Here is a 16790-nt window from a genome sequence, read left to right as displayed (position 1 = left end):
CCTTTATGTCTCTTTTGAGAGTTCACAGCTCTTGTAATTTTATAGGCAGTCTCGTGATATTTGTTCTTTTTCTTAAGCTCCTGCTCATGAAATAATGTGATTAGGTGAGACTCTCAGCTCTCACTTTTTCTTTAAAAAAAAAAAGTTTCTAGCCATCATAGGTGCAGTGAAAAGCTTGAAAATGTGACCCAAAAGCCAAAAGGCAAAAAAAAAAAAAACCAACTAAATTTTTATTTTGTATTATAAAATCTCACAGTTTTTAAGCCATTCCCATGAGTTCTGAGTACTTGGCCTGGCAATACTTGGTCTGCACATGGTGACTGAAATGCCTGCCAATGCCGAGGATCTAGCACAGGGCCTTTTGCAACATTTAAGCCCTCAAATTCTGGGGCTGAAGTGGTGCACAGAGTCTTGGGTGGGGCCTCTTCACTGGAGCACATTTCACTCCCCAGACCAGCGAATGTAAAGAACTGCCGTGCAGAGAGAATTCTGCTGTAAGTCTTTAGAACTCTGGGGACAAGCAGAGATTTCTGCTAAGCAACAATGGGATAGTTAAATTAAGGGCCTGATCAAAAGCCTTCTGATTTCAACGGCGCTTGTACTATTGACCTCAGCTAGCTTTGGACCAAGACCTTGATACCGCAGGTCTCTCTTTATTCTCTCTTTTTTTATTTAGAATTTTTCTTTCAGAATAGCAAATAGACAAGCATCTACAGCAGTGGTTCTCAATCCAATGGCCATTTGCAGCCCAATCAGCACACAGCTGCAGCCCATGTGACAGCCTCAGGGCCATACAGGTAATATATATATTAATGTGAATGAGGCCCTCATGCCACAGAGAGAGCAGCATATGTGGCCCACAATGGCAAATAGGTTGAGAACCAGTGATCTACAGACACCTTTCCTTCCTACTTCTTTGAAACATTCAAAACTCAGCTCCCCCTGGTGGTAGGAATCCTGTCTCTCTGAGTGCTTCAAATTGCATGGAATACCTGCTGCCTATGAAGAGCCTCTTGGTCTTTCATAGTTTGGTATTGCGCCAATATTCTGTCATCATCCAGCTCTTTCCTCCTCCTCTCTTCGCTGAAGTACACTGGGATGTTCCTCTGAGCACGCTGCATACACAGGTAGCACATTTCCTGGAGGCCCATAGAAATATAAAAGAATGCACGTTAGCTTCGTCTCTTTTAATTTTTCACCCTCTAGTCACTCTTCACCTACAATGAACTTCCACAAGTCTTCAAGAAAATCCAACCTTCTTACAAGTATTGTAATTAAAAATACTAGGGGGGAATTATTTCCTCCTTACTAAGGGCAGCTAGAAGCACAGTTCCTGTGTAGTGGCAAAAAAACTATTTTGAAATTCAATTTGCTCCTAAATCTGTAGGCACTTCTGAAAATCCCATCCCTGATAACTATTAGCACAGCTAGATCTGGAATAGTCTGCCCCTGCAAAAGATTACAAGGGACCAACAGCAGGAGATATACATGAAATTGACAAAAAAAAACAACAAGCTACCAGCCTCTCTCCTGGAGCTTGGCAATGGCTACACTTGCAGTGACTTGCAGGGTACACGGAAAGGCTCTGGCAGTGGGAAAAGGCTCTGGCAGCTCCCCAGTGGTGGACCCTTTTCTCACTGCCTCCCTCTGCCAGAGCCTTTCCCTGTTGCTGCCAGCTTTCACTGTAGTGGAGAAAGACTCTAGCAGTAGGAAGGCAATGGGACACTACACTACTAAAAATAGAGACCTGGGAGGCATGGCTTGGGTGGGTAGAGAGCCACATAAGGTAATGGTTCTGGCATGTCTTTACTCACCTAAGCCTTACCTCATCGTCTCCACTGCGGTTTATACCTGTGCTAGCTGAGTGTGCAGTGTCTGTGCTCTATTCACTGCCCCAAGTGTGGACTACCCTTATCAGCTATGTCGTTTTAGACTTTATAGTTTCCAACCCAGAACATGAAGGAGAATCTTTCTAGTGGCAATCAAACATGGAGACAACAAAATCACAGAAGAGCCTGGTTGTACGTATAGGCAAGCACAAACTGCAGAGTTTATATATATTAGTGAGCAGGGAACTGCAGCACACGTTGCAGGTGAGAGTAACAGAAAATTTTCCCAGCTGTTAGCATATTTGTTGTCTGTGTTCTCTTGGTTGGTTAGTTAAAAATAGGACAAAATAGCTAGTGGTCAAGATTAAAACAAAAAAATAGCCTAAAGTTAAGCTCCTAAATACATATTTAAGCTCTTAAATAAGTGGCCTGATTTCAAAACTGCTGAGCAGCCACCTATTGATCTCAACAATTAATATGCCAGCATTACTAGGACATAAGCCCCAATCAGAGGTGCTGCGTGCTCAGAACTTTTGACAAATCTTATTTTATGGATCCTAAATATGGATTTAGGAGCCTAATTTTTTATACTTCTGTTTTTTGAAGATCTGATCCAATCAGTGTTGCCAGCACTCATGGTTGAACATAGGAACAGCCACAGTGGACCATCTAATCCTGTATTCTGTCTCTGACAGCAGCCAGCAGCAGAGTCATAGATTCTAAGGCCACAAGGGACCACTGTGATCATCTAGTCTGACCTTCTACAAACACAGGCCAGCCATAGGATGCCCCCCAAATACTTCCAGTCTGAACTACAGCACATCTTGTAGATAAATATCCAGTCCTGATTTTAAAATTGCCAGTGATGGAGAATCCACCACAACCCTTGGTAAATTATTCCAATGGGTAATTACCCTCACTGTTAAAAGACACTTCAGAGGAAGGCATAAGAGCCCCTAAGTAGGCAGATGTGCGATAATCTGCCCCACACACAAGTCTTATCCTAGTCTCTCATAGTTAGAGATTGGCTCAAACCCTGAATCACGAGGTTTAATATCCCTCTCAAAATTTCTGTCGTCATTAATTATGACAATACCAGATATTCTTGATATCCACATAAATATCTAATCCCTTTTCGATCGAAGTGGTTTTCTCCACATTGCTTTAGTAGCTCCCAGAAAACTTCAATGTGTAAAAATAATTGACAAAATATGCAACCTTTGCACTTGTTTTGGCAAAACGCTTGTGCACAAAAGGGAAACTATTTATTTTCTACATCTCATAATCGCTAATGAATGAAGACCCTTATGGTTAACATTTCCATAATAACCAGATCTCAAATACACCTCTACCTCGATATAACGCTGTCCTTGGGAGCCAAAATCTTACTGCATTATAGGTGAAACCGCATTATAGCAAACTTGCTTTGATCTGCCGGAGTGCGCAGCCCCGCCCCGCCCCCCCCCGGAGTGCTGCTTTACCGCATTATATCCGAATTCATGTTATATCGGGTGGCGTTCTATCAAGGTAGAGGTGTAATTTATTCCTATATGTTTCTTCAAAATACAGTCTTGACCAGGATTTACTCATACATGTATAATGAAATGCATTTTTTTTAAGTAAGATCCAATGTGGCCTATAAAAACAGTACAGTAATTGAATGTTATAGTGAACAACCATTAGGGACAGTTTTAAAATCAATTCCCAGGTAACCACATTTTGCTATGATTAAAAAGTGACATAATAAGTAAATAAGATCCATATATTATACCTGTCCAGCCCTACCATGATCTTGACAAAGAGGGGATGGAGTTCTGGGTCCAGCAGCATGAATTAGGTTGGGACCGCAGTCAGTTTCTGTCTTTGAGAAACACGGGGGAACAGGTGATGTTGCACTAGGAATACACAACAGGACATGCACATCAGTTTATTACAAGTGCTGTGTACAAACACCAACATGCTGGGCATAAGGCAGTTTTGCAATGGAGTTTGGTGCACCACTGAGAAACTAAATACATGCTCATGAATGCACACCAGAAGATAGTGTCCACACATAAAGAGGTGGCTTAAGACTAAGCTGGGCCCAAATTCTCTAAATAGTTGCTACATCCTCCAGTAAAAAGAATAAACAAAAAACCTCATTGGTGCTCCCAAACAGCCAGTCACAAGTCACAGGGCTCTCAACTGCTGCCCTCCTTTCTTCCTTTGGGTCTTTTCACCCAGGGCACTGGATAGCTAGCCCGTCTGGTTCCTGCTGCAGCAGGAATCATTCAGCAGTGCTCAGGTGTGTGCTACTCCCTTTGTTGCTCACAGTTGCAATATTGGCTCCTGCACTTCCTCAGCTACATGGCCTGGACCTTGCTTTAATTGGCCTCTGAACTCATGGGCTTATATGGGGAGTCTCTGCATTGGCTTCAAAGCCATAAGATCAGGATCATAGCTTCAACTGAGCTTAACGATAGACTGTTCCAGTGTATGGTTATACTGGAGTAGGAGGTGTAATTCCAAGCTCAGCTGATATACCTGCACTAGCTCTGACTGAGGTAGCATGCTAAAATAACAAGGTAGTGACAGCAGCGCAAGCCACAGGACCAGCTATCCATCCCCCCTAAGTAGGGTTTCAGACAGGATCGTAGTGGGGCGGTCAGCCTGTCCTGCCACAAGCACCTCCACAACTACACTTCTATTTTTAGCATGCTACTTTGATCAGAGCTAGTGCAGGTATGGCTACCTGAGCTGGAAATAAACCTCTAGCGCCAGTGTGATCACACCCTGTGTCACAGCCAGTAACTAATTTGCCATCAGGGTGCACATATGATGCTTTGTCATGCACACCGTCACAGCCTGGCCCAGAAGCAATTCTAGGAGTTCATCCACTATCTCTTGTAGAAACACAGTAAAACCTCAGTTAGCCAAATGCGCCCAGGAATGAATACCTAAATACAGGGATAAACAAGTCTTCAGTAAACTAAATTACCACATGGAGAAACTGAAAAGCACTACACAGAACTCTGCAGGAATTCACTTGCATTTATAGTTGCTGAATAAAGAATGTGCTACAGATCAGTTAGGGTCCAATCCATCGTCTACTGAGGATCGTCCAGTGGTTAATGGTCCAATGGCCCAGTTCCCAGCTCTGACACAGACTCCCTGTGTGACTGTAAAACAGGGATAACAGCACGTGCCTCCCTCACAGGCACATGGCGAAGATAAATTCAGTAGGGTCTGTAAGGTGCTCAGCTGCTGTGGTGATAGGGGCCATAGAGATGGTTCAGATGCAAAGCAGTGATGTACATCTTTAAATGACCAGTAAATAAGGCAGGGAATGGAAACTTGCATTCAGTTTTCTCCTGTTTCATTGACTGTATTCAAATGAACAGAGAGGGGAAGACAATGATCCTGAACAACAACTCTCATCTTGTCTGTACTTCCCTAAAGCTCAAGATGTCCCAGATCCAGGCCCCTCTCACTATTTAATTAACAGTGTCATCTAAATGGCAGGCACTTGGGGAGACAGTTACACTAGGCATTGTACATACATTTAAATACACTACAGATTGTGAGGCACTACGGTGATGGGGGCCATATAAGTACCTAAGATCAATATAGATAGATTGCTAGTGGCAAACGCTGTAAACAAAGAGAAAGCAATGTGGTGAGAGAAGCAACTCTATCTACCTATCAATCTCTGGCCATTCTATTGTGCCCATCACAGTAATAAGCTTTAGTACAAAAGAAAAAGCCTCTAGGTTAACTGATTAAACCCCAGACAAACAATGGAGATGGGCACTGTTCTATCCTCTTGGTGCATGAGAAGTTTGAATTTCACTTTGCCTTGTAAAGCAGTATCCACCAAATTAAAACAAAGAGCTCCTACATGTTTAATCATGGCTGAATTGGGTCTCAGTGACCTCCTGGAACAACTGATAGTGTCGAACAAAGCTCAGACAAGCAGTGAAAACATTTAGAAGCCATGAGATGAGCACTCTGAGTCTCTCTTCCATTAAATGTTTATAAACTCTGCAGACTGTTCTCATCAAGTAGGAGGATCAGGTTCACTCAACTCCACAGTGAATGGTAAGAGGATCCTGAACCTTTTGAATAATTGTTTGCATTCAGTTACCAAACTATCAGATACAAAATGGAGATGGCGTCAGATGAAAACGAGGCAGACACCAGACGCTAACAAAAACCTGTACCATACCTCCCAGCCAGCAAGAAAATGTGAGATGATCCAATGGCACTGTGAGATGAGCACACTCTTACAATAGACTTGGGGTCTTTTAAAGGGCTGTTGCATGATAAAAGCTTCAGTCAATGGGAATTTTTAACCTTAGTTTACTTGGTAATTAACCTTTTCTCAAGAAAATAAACTGGTACAGTGATCCACTGATCAAGGGACAAGTTGGAACTTGGTGGCCCAGGGACATTATATGGAAAATGCCCATTTATACTATTCATCCCCAAATAGCTTAGATTTTGACGTGTTTGTACAATAATTCTAATAAACATAAATTAAATCTACTTACTTATCCAACTTCAGAGGATTATTGCTAATGGACACAAAGATACAAAATATTGGCCACATTCTAAAGCCTATACTCAGAGCCTGAGTCTGCCACATCAAGCAGATTCAGGTAACAATTTTAAAAGCACCTAAATGACTTGGGAGCTTATTTGTCATTTTTCTAAAGTGACTCAGGGACTTAGGAGCCCACATCTCATTGAAAGCCAATGGAACTTAAGCTCCTAAAGGTAGGATTCACAAGGGGGACTTAGATGCCTAACTGCCACTTTAGGCATTTAAGTCCAAAATGTAGGTCCTCAGAACCCACTCAGCTGCTGGCTAACCCTGTAGGTGTCCAAGGGCCCTAAGCACCTAGGCTTCCATTGGTAGGTCCACTAGGTGCCTACATTTCTGTCAGTGCACAGCCAGTGTCCTGCACCACAAAGCAGCTCAGCACTTGACTCGCTCATAAGTCCCAATGGGATTCACAAACTAGGCATTCCCCTGCCTGTCTCACTTGCAGGGCCTGATCCAGCAGACATGCTCAGAGGCCACTTTAGAGCATGTCTACCGATCGGGCCCCACATAAAACACAGCCACTGGAGGAGCAGGAAAAGGTAGTGGTGGAAGACTTAGGTGCCTAACTTTTGAAAATCCCACTAGGCATCTATCTGCATCTTTAGGTGCATAAATATCTTTGAAAAACTGCCCCCAGGTCATGTTTAAAAATGGGATTTAGGCACTTTTGAAAATTTTATCCCCCTTCCTCTCTAGTTTAATAAATAATTTTCTTTTTTCCTTTTCACAATTAATACAGACATTGTAGCTGCATTTAAGTGAAGATCGAGATACTGAAAAGTTTATAGTTACCCTTATCCATGGCTCCCCGGGAGTCTCACCTTTCAGGGACATTCTTTTGCTTGAGGTTCTTCTCCAGCTCATCAGTCAGATTGAACCCTGACACTTTGGCAGGAACAATAGATTGTCGGGACAGAAGGCGCTTAATGGGAAGATTCTCTGTAATTGTGAAACAAGGAAAATCCCAAGAACAGCATTTCTGTGACAACTTAGATCAGGACAGCATGGGAGCTCACACAAGACACACACAGTAGATGTGCTGCAGCATTACCATGGTTTAAAAATGCCTTAGTCACTGATTCTGTGAGTACTCCCATTGATTCCAGTGCCATAAAACCATTCTTTTACCACTGGACTACATTAGTTAAGGAGGATTTTCAGTTGCCTACAGGTTTTAATACCTGTCTGACACAAAATCATAATATCATGGGTCTTTCCCAGCTCTTAACTTCTATAGTGCAGCATCATTCCCCATACTATACACTATACTGTACTCCAACGAATGGGGCTACCAGTGCCATTGGGAGACTGTTGCACAGCCTAATAGATCTCAGTGTCAGGAATATTTTCCATAAGAGTGGGACAGAGCCTCAGCCGGTATAAAATGGTATAGCTCCAGCATCTGGCTCAGTTAGTCTCAGTTTCCCTTTGCTTAATTTCATCCCATAACCCCTGGTGATAGCCCCAAAACAATAAATAACTGAAGATGGTTATCTCAGCCCTGCTTAATTTGGCAAAACTATACAGCAATGGACTGATTTTCAGCTGAATTCAATGAGAGCTGCTGGTGCTCAGAGCCTCCAAAGCACGTCAGCCACTTTCTATCAATCCCTCCAGGCTACAGCATTTTTAGCTGCTTTTCTCTGAATAACTTATCCATAAATTGATCAGCTAGACTCAGACCCAATTCCCTGTCCATCGATAAAACACAATGCAGAATGTGGCTCATTGGGCTGAGACTCACAACTTGTCTATACAGGAAAATTACAGCAGTATAAGCTAAGGTGTGACTGTAAACCAATATACTGTAGTTATCCTGGTGTAACTCTCCCTGGGGAGTTACATACCAAAATAAAAGGGTCCACACAGGGAGTTATACTCGTTTATTTTTACCAATATACTGATAAAACTTTCCTGTGGAGATAAACCCTAAGCATGAGAATGTACAGCCCTAGCGGATTATTTTTGTGAAGTTTCTGAGCAACTTGAAAGTGAGGGTTAGAATGAAAATTGCTTCCCAGCTTTAAATATAGAGTTCAGTACCAGCATAGGCTGGCAGCCTTCAAATGATCACCACAGGAGGATGCCTTCTCTCTAAAGAAAAGCCAGCTGTGATTTTGTACGAGGCACACACCCTATTGGAATGCTAATAGATTTTCTCAGCGTTCTCAATGCTTTTTGCCTAGCCAAACTCATAAAACTGCAAAGAACCTTTTGCAATACAGTCTAGGTATTAGAGTTGAGTGGAAATATCCTCTTGAATTGAAAAGGTTGGACCCTTTTGTGATTCCTTTCCACGATGGTTAGCATGACTGATCATTGCAATGATGGATACTTACAACTGTTAAATGTGTACCAGATGATGTGCAAATTGCACATTTTAAACCTGGCTCCTACTGTCTAACAAGTGAATGACAATAAACCTGTATCAATATTCAGCTGACAACCTACCTTTTTTACTGCTACTGTTACTATGAGCTCTCTCTTTTTCTATTAGCTCCTTTTCTTTGTTGGACTTTTCACTTTCTTCTGTGATGGTTTCCATGGCTGCTTTGTTGTCTGTTTCCTTCAACTCAATCCTGGAAACAAGGAAAATATGTCAGTTTGTTTTGTAGAACCTATGCCAGAATAGAAGGCACAATGTTGTATTAGTAACCTGACCACACAAGTATCTTTAGCACTACTGTAAAGATAGCACTTTTCAAAATCAGAATATACAGCAGCCTTAAGGATTATGCATGTAAAATGATTTACATAAAAATGGACAGTAACAAAAATTATTCTTGATGGCTATCTATGTCAGGAAGTAAGGCAGAAAGTATTCAATTTACTTAACTATTCTCAGTCATTTACATTTCTCTAACCCCTTTTATACCAAAGGACACCAAAGCTCTAAGTTTAGGGCCCTACCAAATCCACAGCTGTGAAAAACACACCACGGACTCTGAAATCTGGTCTTCCCCCCGTGAAATCTCATCTTTTGTGTACTTTTACCCTATATTATACAGCTTTCACGGGGAGACCAGCGTTTCTCAAACTGGGGTCCTGACCCAACAGGGGGTTGTGAGGGGAGGGGGTCACATGGTTATTGTAGGTAGGTTGTAGGATTGCCTCCCTTACTTCTGCACTGCCTTCAGAGCTGGGTGGCCGGAGAGCAGGAGCTGCTGGCCAGGCACCCAGCCCTGAAGGCAGTGGCTCCCGCAGCTGCAGTGCAGAAGTAAAGGTGGCAATGCTTGGTAACGGGTACTCAGCACCTATTACCCATTAACATTACCCACACTGAACAACTTGGTAATGGGTACTCAGCACCTCTCAGGATGAGCTCTTCAGTTACCTAACATTCACCCAAATGGGACTCGGAGGGAGAGGAAAAAATATAACTAATATATTTTAGAAACCTCTACAAATTACCTAAAATATCATGACAGTGCTATAATTTTACAGTTCAACATATCATGAGGTACTAGAACTAGAAATAAATGATTTTTACTATTGGAAAGTCCTTGTTTTCTAATGGTGAAAATCTACCCCTGATAATTCACAAGATGTCATATTTTAAACCCATCACTGTTACATGAATGGATAGTTCCTGTTCTGAACCAGTATCATGAGGGCAGGAAGGGGGAGACAAGGTGGAACTCCTCTGGGGAAAAGGAGCAAATGGTGCCCTGGGAGGTTGTGTACCTCAGTTAGGATCGGAAGGGAAGGAAATTACCATATTCCATTGCTATTGAAGAGGGAAGAAAGGTATCTTTTTGACTTGCCACTTTTTACTGTGGATCTTCTACCCAGGAAGGCTGGTGGTAGGTATTCATTCAACTGAATGCCACAAATACCAGTAAAATTAAATGACCATATGACTTTTGTAAGTCTACGGCCAGATCCATAATTTAAGGAAAGGTGTTCATGTAAAAATCAGACAGTGTACATATTTTGAAATCTTACATGAAAGAAAGAGACAAGGCAGGTGAAGCATTACGAAAATCATTATCTAACCTTGTCTACTCTTGGAAGTTAATTCAGATTATGTTAAAGTGTGAAGTTAATGTGCAACAACTATTCCTAAATAACTCCATGAGTAGACACTCTTATCCCGGGATAAAAGTGCCTTGTTCCAATTTAGCTTAATCCTTTTTTAAAGAATAAGAGTGCCCAAACAGAGTTATCCTGGAATAGCTAGCCTGAATAGGTATTCTGGAGTAATAATTCCATGTGGAGACAAGCCCTAACACAATCTCCCAAATGTAAGATAGGAGATGCTAGCTTGGTCAGTGAACTGGTAAAGAAGCAAAAGTACTCACCTTGGAAACATGACAACACTGCAAGCACGGGACTGAGATACTGCAGTTTCTCTACCTGAAATGACTGAATCGCTCGTCCCAGGCCTCTACAACAACAAACATTTGAGATAACTCAGAGGACATTGTCTAGCAGGTAACGAACAAGGCAACCCTTTCTACTTCTAAAACAACAGGCTGCTACTCCAATATCCCATCACAAAATTTTATTTCATTCACATTTGCCCTTCACTGTAACTGATGAAAACTGTCCCAGCCTATCACTGATAATGAATGATAATATTGTCATGATTTCTGAGTGGTCAGGAATCATTAGACTCAATAAAGAGGCTATTTACTTTCCAGTAGAGAAGCAAGTGGAGACAGGTACATGGTTAACCCATGTTACTAGCATGGTTTTAAAGCACTGCTTGGTTGGTTTGTACAGTTTCTGCAGATTATGGACTTGAACAGACTGCAATTAGTTCAGTCACTCACAAAGTTGCAGCAAGTCTTTCCCATTACTAAAATGTCTGTCCTCGTACCAAGGAAGGACACAAACTCAGGCCTTCTTTTTCTTTGCCCAGAGTACTATTATTCACTACTATTTGTACAACATTAGCACCTAGAGGTGCCGATCAGGGCCCTTTTGACTACATGTTTGTTCAACCTTTAGCACAAGAGATGGTCCCTGTCCCAGAAAGCATTATGACAAGATGCAATACGTAGGATTGGGAGAGAAACACTGGATGGGACTCAGGAGATCAGGGTTTTGTTCCAGACTCTGCCACAGTCTTCTCACGTGTCCCTGGGCAAGTCACTTAGGGCATGTCTACACTACAATCAGAGGTGCGATTGCAGCACATGTAGACATACCCAAACGAGCTTTAGTCTAGCAAGCTCAGGTACCAATAGCAGTGAAATCATGGCAGCACAGGCTAGCCACCTAGGTACATACTCAGACTCCCTAGCGGGCTCATACCGTCCTGCCCTGGCTTCACTGCTATTGGTAGTAGAATAAAGCTAGTTTGGGTATGTCTACATATGCTGCAATTGCACCTCCGATTACAGCGTAGACACACCCTGAGTTTGTATGTGCCTCAGTTCCCCATCTTTAAAATAAGGGTAACAAAATGTTTCCTTTGAGCTGTCCTATCTGTTGAGATCGTAAGCACTGCTGATCAGGGACGGTCTCTTACTATGTGTATCCACAGCACCAAGCACAACAGGGCTCTGAAATTAGTGGAGGCCACTAGGCACTACTAGAAAACAAATAATAATAAATTATAATAATATGGAAGGACAAGGTAAGAATAACACAGTACAAGACTGGCTGTGTGCACAGTGTGACTCACCACCTGCCTAATTGGCATTATTGACTGATACAGACTCAAAATAATTTAAGTTCTCCTGGGAAAATGATAAACTTACATTGGAAAGAGCTTTCACCAGATTGCCACTGCCATCCATGGCTTGAAGGAAATCTTTGTAAAATTTCATTTTCACTTTGTTGTCCCGGATAACGAGAACTCCAATTCCCTTGAAAGTGAATTCAACATTCTGTTTGGTAGCGATGGATCGTGAGAAAAAAAGCAAGGTCTCTTTTACACATCCTTCCACTATCTCCCTGTTAAAGGGACCCTCCAGGGATAACATGATGAAGTTCAGTTGAATAATTGGGATATCACCTGAAATCAACAATCAGGGGAACCCAGTAATTCAAACAGCAAGCAGACTTCCTAAATAACAGCAGCAACAAGGCTGTGAATTAATGGGTCACATTTTGCACTTATGTAGCACCTTCCTGTAAGAGGCTCAAAGCACTTTACAACCTTGAATAAAGCCTCACAAAATCTTTGAGGCTATTATCATATCCATTTTACTAACCACCTTACAACTCCATATAGCTCCTCATCCCGAAGGACCCCAAGCTCTTTAAAAGCAAACTGATATGCCAGCTATACAGGGATGACTTCCTCGATATGAAAATACAAAAATGAAACATGGCAGCTATACAGCACAAGATTTCAGGACAGGAAGTGAAGAATACTGTATGCAGTTGAAATTGCAGGGGGATGGAACATGAAACCAGAGTAGGAATTTAACCAGGACCCCATTCTTAAATACAGTGATCTTTGATAACCACAAGTGATCAGAACTTTCATTTTGCAACTCATCTTAGAGATATGGGGTCGGATTCTGCACTCCATTATACCCTTTGCTGTACACCACAGTGTAATGGAGTGCAGAGGATTTTTTTTAAAGCAGCCCCATGGTGCTGCACAAGAGGCATAATCAATACCATTGCTCCCCAGTCTGTGCAAACATGGTGACATTGATGTGAAACTACTTTTTGTTCAGAATACATACAGCTGTACATGTGCTTCATAAAACCTATTGTTTGTTCAGGTCTATTTTAAGCTGTCTCCAGCTGATTACTCTATTAAGGTGTGCGCCACTAAAATAAAATGAAAAAGCTGTTGCAGGCCACTTTTGACTTGGAGTTGTGCATGTGTAAAACCTGGCACAAAGCTTTGAATTTGCAGAGCTAAAGTCTTGTGCAAGATGCATATGGAACTTCAGTGGTAATAAAGTTTTTTTTAGAACATATTGCAGCTACCATAAAAGCTCCACAGATGTGGCATTATGCAGTTAGAAGGTAAAAAAACATTTCAGATAGAACCATTCTAACTTTACACAGGATATAAATATAAAAGCAATGGTGTCTTGTAAAGAAATTCCCTCTTGGTGTCTTATCAAACAGAGCCCAATTTGTTATCAGTGAAGGAATTTTATACATGTATCACATTTGGTTGCTTAGCTATTAATCTTGTCAGATATTTTATAGCACAGGACAAATATATTTCAAGGAAAGGCAAATGCCATAATTAAACTTCTTACCAGGAGTGTGTATTTTGGCAAGTTTGAGTCCATGAATCTGGGCTAGTTTCTCAGACAGAAGAAACACAGGTCTTTGAATAAGGATAAATTTATTGTTGCCGACATCTAATTTTTGTCTTAAAAAAGAGAATGTTCCAAGCCCTGGTATTTGGACAGCCTGAAAAATAACCAATAATGTTCAGGAAGGAGGGGAAACATTTTTGCTTCTAAATAATCACAACCAATTCATAATTTGTCATTCTATGCCAGATCATTGTGATGGTGGCGATTGACATCCCATCCATACCTTATGTTTTCCGGTGCAGGGAAGCAGGATGGGGCAGTTCTCAGAGCTCCCTGATAGCACCAAATATTTCCTATATTTCTCTTCTCCCTCCCTTTCGCTATTTGAAAAAAAATCATTGATGTAGCAACAGCGAAATAAATATCCCTAATCTAGAGAAGCCCCAAAGAGCTCGACTCTGCAAATCCTCACCCCAGTGAGCAAGCCTCCTACCCACACAAGTGGCACCATAGGCTATATTTGGACTACATTCTCCTGAGTAAGGACTACTCCTACAAGCAAGGATTGGCAGGAGCAGGATCTAAGTGCTTAATTTAGCAATCTAAATACCTTATGAAATGTATATTTCTTTGTTAGACACACTGAATTGAAATAGCCAAAGATGTGCGTTAGGGTACTGCTAGATTTCTCTGGAATCCCTAGAGCAACCTGTTAGCTTGGTACCAATCTTAATATATTTGCCATTTTGTGGATGGCTAATTTTTAAAATAAGAGGGTTATTTCTCCTTTAAAAACAAAAGAAACGAGCACAATGGGGTTTAATCTGTTCTTAGCATGTAAAACAGGCATAAAGGGATATCATACTAAAATTCCCACCTCTATAAAAAATGTTAAGCTTCCTTATATAGAGATCTATGGGGGGGGGGGGAGGCGTTAATCTAACTTTACTATGCTACACTGTGCTGAATAACCCAGTAAACTAGGTAAGAGAAACCTGTTGCACATTTGTGGACACATTATGTGGCACACATAATACGTTTTAGTGGCATGGGCGTGCATCAGAATCATTAGAAACATTTGGGTTCAAGAGGAGGAATAAGATGTGAGTCCCACCTTGTTCATGGAGAGCTGCCGTTCCACAAATTCAGACACATTGGCCCAAATACTAAAGACTTCTGAAATGCAACAGTGAAACACAATATGTCATGATCTCTAGATGGCAAGCACACAAATTCACCACACTCCATGGAAAATAGAACTCTTCTTTTCTGACTAATAAGACTGCAGGATCCCCGTGTAATCACAAGCATCCTGCATAGTTTATACATTCACTACAGAGCAAAGGTACTTGCTCCATAGTTAAGTTTTCAACCAAGTTCCATTTTAAACTTGATTTGGACTTCAGTCCCTTCTAAAACCCTCAGTAAGAGTCGGGGGTTGAAAAAAAATTTTCTACAAATTCTAAATGATTTGGGCAAGGAGTTCTTGCAGCCTGACATAAAAGTGGGTGGGTGTTCAGAGTTCAAAAACTAGTTTTCACAAGCTTAGATTTTTAATTTAGAACAGCACTAAGACCCGTCATTTCTGGCAATGTCACTACAGCACAGCAAAGCACCATCGGAAGCTTAACGCTTTCATTAAAAAAACCAAACACCCCTCTTCCTTCCAAAAGCAAACCTTAAACCCAGTCACTAGGGAAACTTGTCAATGGAATTTCCATGCAAATGCTTGTGAGAGGACTGAACTACTGAGAGGCACAACAGGCTCCGACAAACCTCCTAAATTTCACACACCATGTTATGTTTAAGCTGTATTTTATCCTTGGCTAGATACACACGCTACACTCTTCTAGAGCACTAACTAACTAAGATGAGTTAAGTTAAGATGAGTTATGCTGGGCAAATCTCCCTCTCATCAGACTAGTATTTCTCCCATTTTACAAATGGGGAAACTGAGGCCCAGACTTTGACAAGTGACTTTTGTCCAAAGGTCATGCTGGAAGGCAGTGGCAGAATCAGGAATAGAACCAAGACAACCTGGCTGCCATGTCTGTGCCGAAGGCACTGTACGTAGCGCTGTAGGACAAGATGCATGGGCATCCCCAGCATGCACCAGACACACAAAGGACCTCTGGAGAACATTGTTGTAGGTAGGAGTCTCCCCGATGAAATTCACACGAATCGGGCTGCAGGGGGAGCGTGAAGGCCTTACCGTCCGCCGTGAGCTTCGGGAGCGTTGGGAACACGCTCCTGCCAGACTCGAGGATCGCAGCAGGGATATTGTCCAGCATTTTTACATCCCCCACCAAGGGGAAGCAGCAGAAAGCAGAGGGGCCTGCGCTGCTTTTCCTCTGCTGTCACCTTCCTGCCTTCCCCAGCTCTCACCTTCTCTCCCCTTGAGCACACTGCCCTCCTAGCCTCTCCCCCATTCCCTGCTCCGCTCCCTCCTCCCCGAGCCCTGAGGAGAGAAGAGCTGCTGGGGCCAGGGATTCAATGGGCTGCTCAAGGGGAGGGAGGGAGCCGTATCCAGGACGCGAGAGCAGTTCACTGTTGCTAGAGATTACGTCATAATAGGGCTCTAGGGCCCCGCCCGCCCGTGAGTTCCTGCCTGGAGCGAAAGGGGCGGTGATCCCAGGTGGGCGTGTCGCACTCCAAGCATCACCCAGGCAGTGTGAGCCTAGCTGTCCACTCTGCCTCCTTTTGGGTGACCTTTAATGCATCGCTTAGAGTCTGGGAAGGAAGGTTTATTTTTATTTGCTCTTTCGTTAAGACCTAACCATGCAAATGGCAACAGCCCCTGGTTGCTTGAAGGCAACATTTCCCCTTTCTCTTAGTGAAGTTAGTTTACTCTCTCTCTCCCCAGCACAATAAGAATAAAAAGACTAAAAAGCAAATCCAACCTCAATCCTCTTTAAAATGCATATAATCACCACACAAAAGCACAAAATACTGCTATGTAAAATATCTGTGTATGCTATATACTGTGAGAGTGGTTTGGGAATAATTTTTATAGTGATCAAAATCTATTCAGAATGAAAGGCAGCATGCTGTGTGGGAGAGTTTAGCTGCCTACAGTTCATATTAGTATTTAAATGTGGTGAATACAGATTGTTAGTGGGAGTGAGGATTTAGTGTGCGCGCACACATTTTCTTTTGCATAAAGAGACAGTAAAAGTCCCAGTTGCAGCTATGTAA

The 16790-nt window shown here is 42.2% G+C and overlaps 1 protein-coding gene across 3 annotated transcripts in view; it reads right to left on the bottom strand.

Moving 5' to 3' along the window:
* The window catches only part of CCDC81 (coiled-coil domain containing 81), a 30745-nt gene extending 14574 nt beyond the window's left edge, over positions 1 to 16171 (bottom strand). The window contains exons 1-9 of one of the 3 annotated variants that reach the window (XM_030558889.1): positions 15808 to 16171; positions 14710 to 14771; positions 13593 to 13749; positions 12123 to 12379; positions 10716 to 10801; positions 8866 to 8993; positions 7236 to 7353; positions 3601 to 3724; positions 993 to 1139 (exon numbers count right to left, since the gene is read on the bottom strand). In XM_030558889.1, coding sequence (XP_030414749.1) covers positions 993 to 1139; positions 3601 to 3724; positions 7236 to 7353; positions 8866 to 8993; positions 10716 to 10801; positions 12123 to 12379; positions 13593 to 13749; positions 14710 to 14771; positions 15808 to 15886 — 1158 coding nt within the window. In that variant the 5' untranslated portion in view covers positions 15887 to 16171. Of the gene's footprint in view, positions 1 to 992; positions 1140 to 3600; positions 3725 to 7235; positions 7354 to 8865; positions 8994 to 10715; positions 10802 to 12122; positions 12380 to 13592; positions 13750 to 13878; positions 13950 to 14709; positions 14772 to 15807 lie in introns of those variants that run through there. The other 2 variants (XM_030558883.1, XM_030558900.1) reach the window with 2 other exon arrangements.
* Between the last annotated feature and the right edge of the window lie 619 nt (positions 16172 to 16790).

The sequence above is a fragment of the Gopherus evgoodei genome, chromosome 1, assembly GCF_007399415.2.
Source record: "Gopherus evgoodei ecotype Sinaloan lineage chromosome 1, rGopEvg1_v1.p, whole genome shotgun sequence".
Classification (NCBI taxonomy): Eukaryota; Metazoa; Chordata; order Testudines; family Testudinidae; genus Gopherus; species Gopherus evgoodei.
Note: the sequence above shows the minus strand (reverse complement) of the source record. Positions and strands in the feature narration are given on the sequence as shown.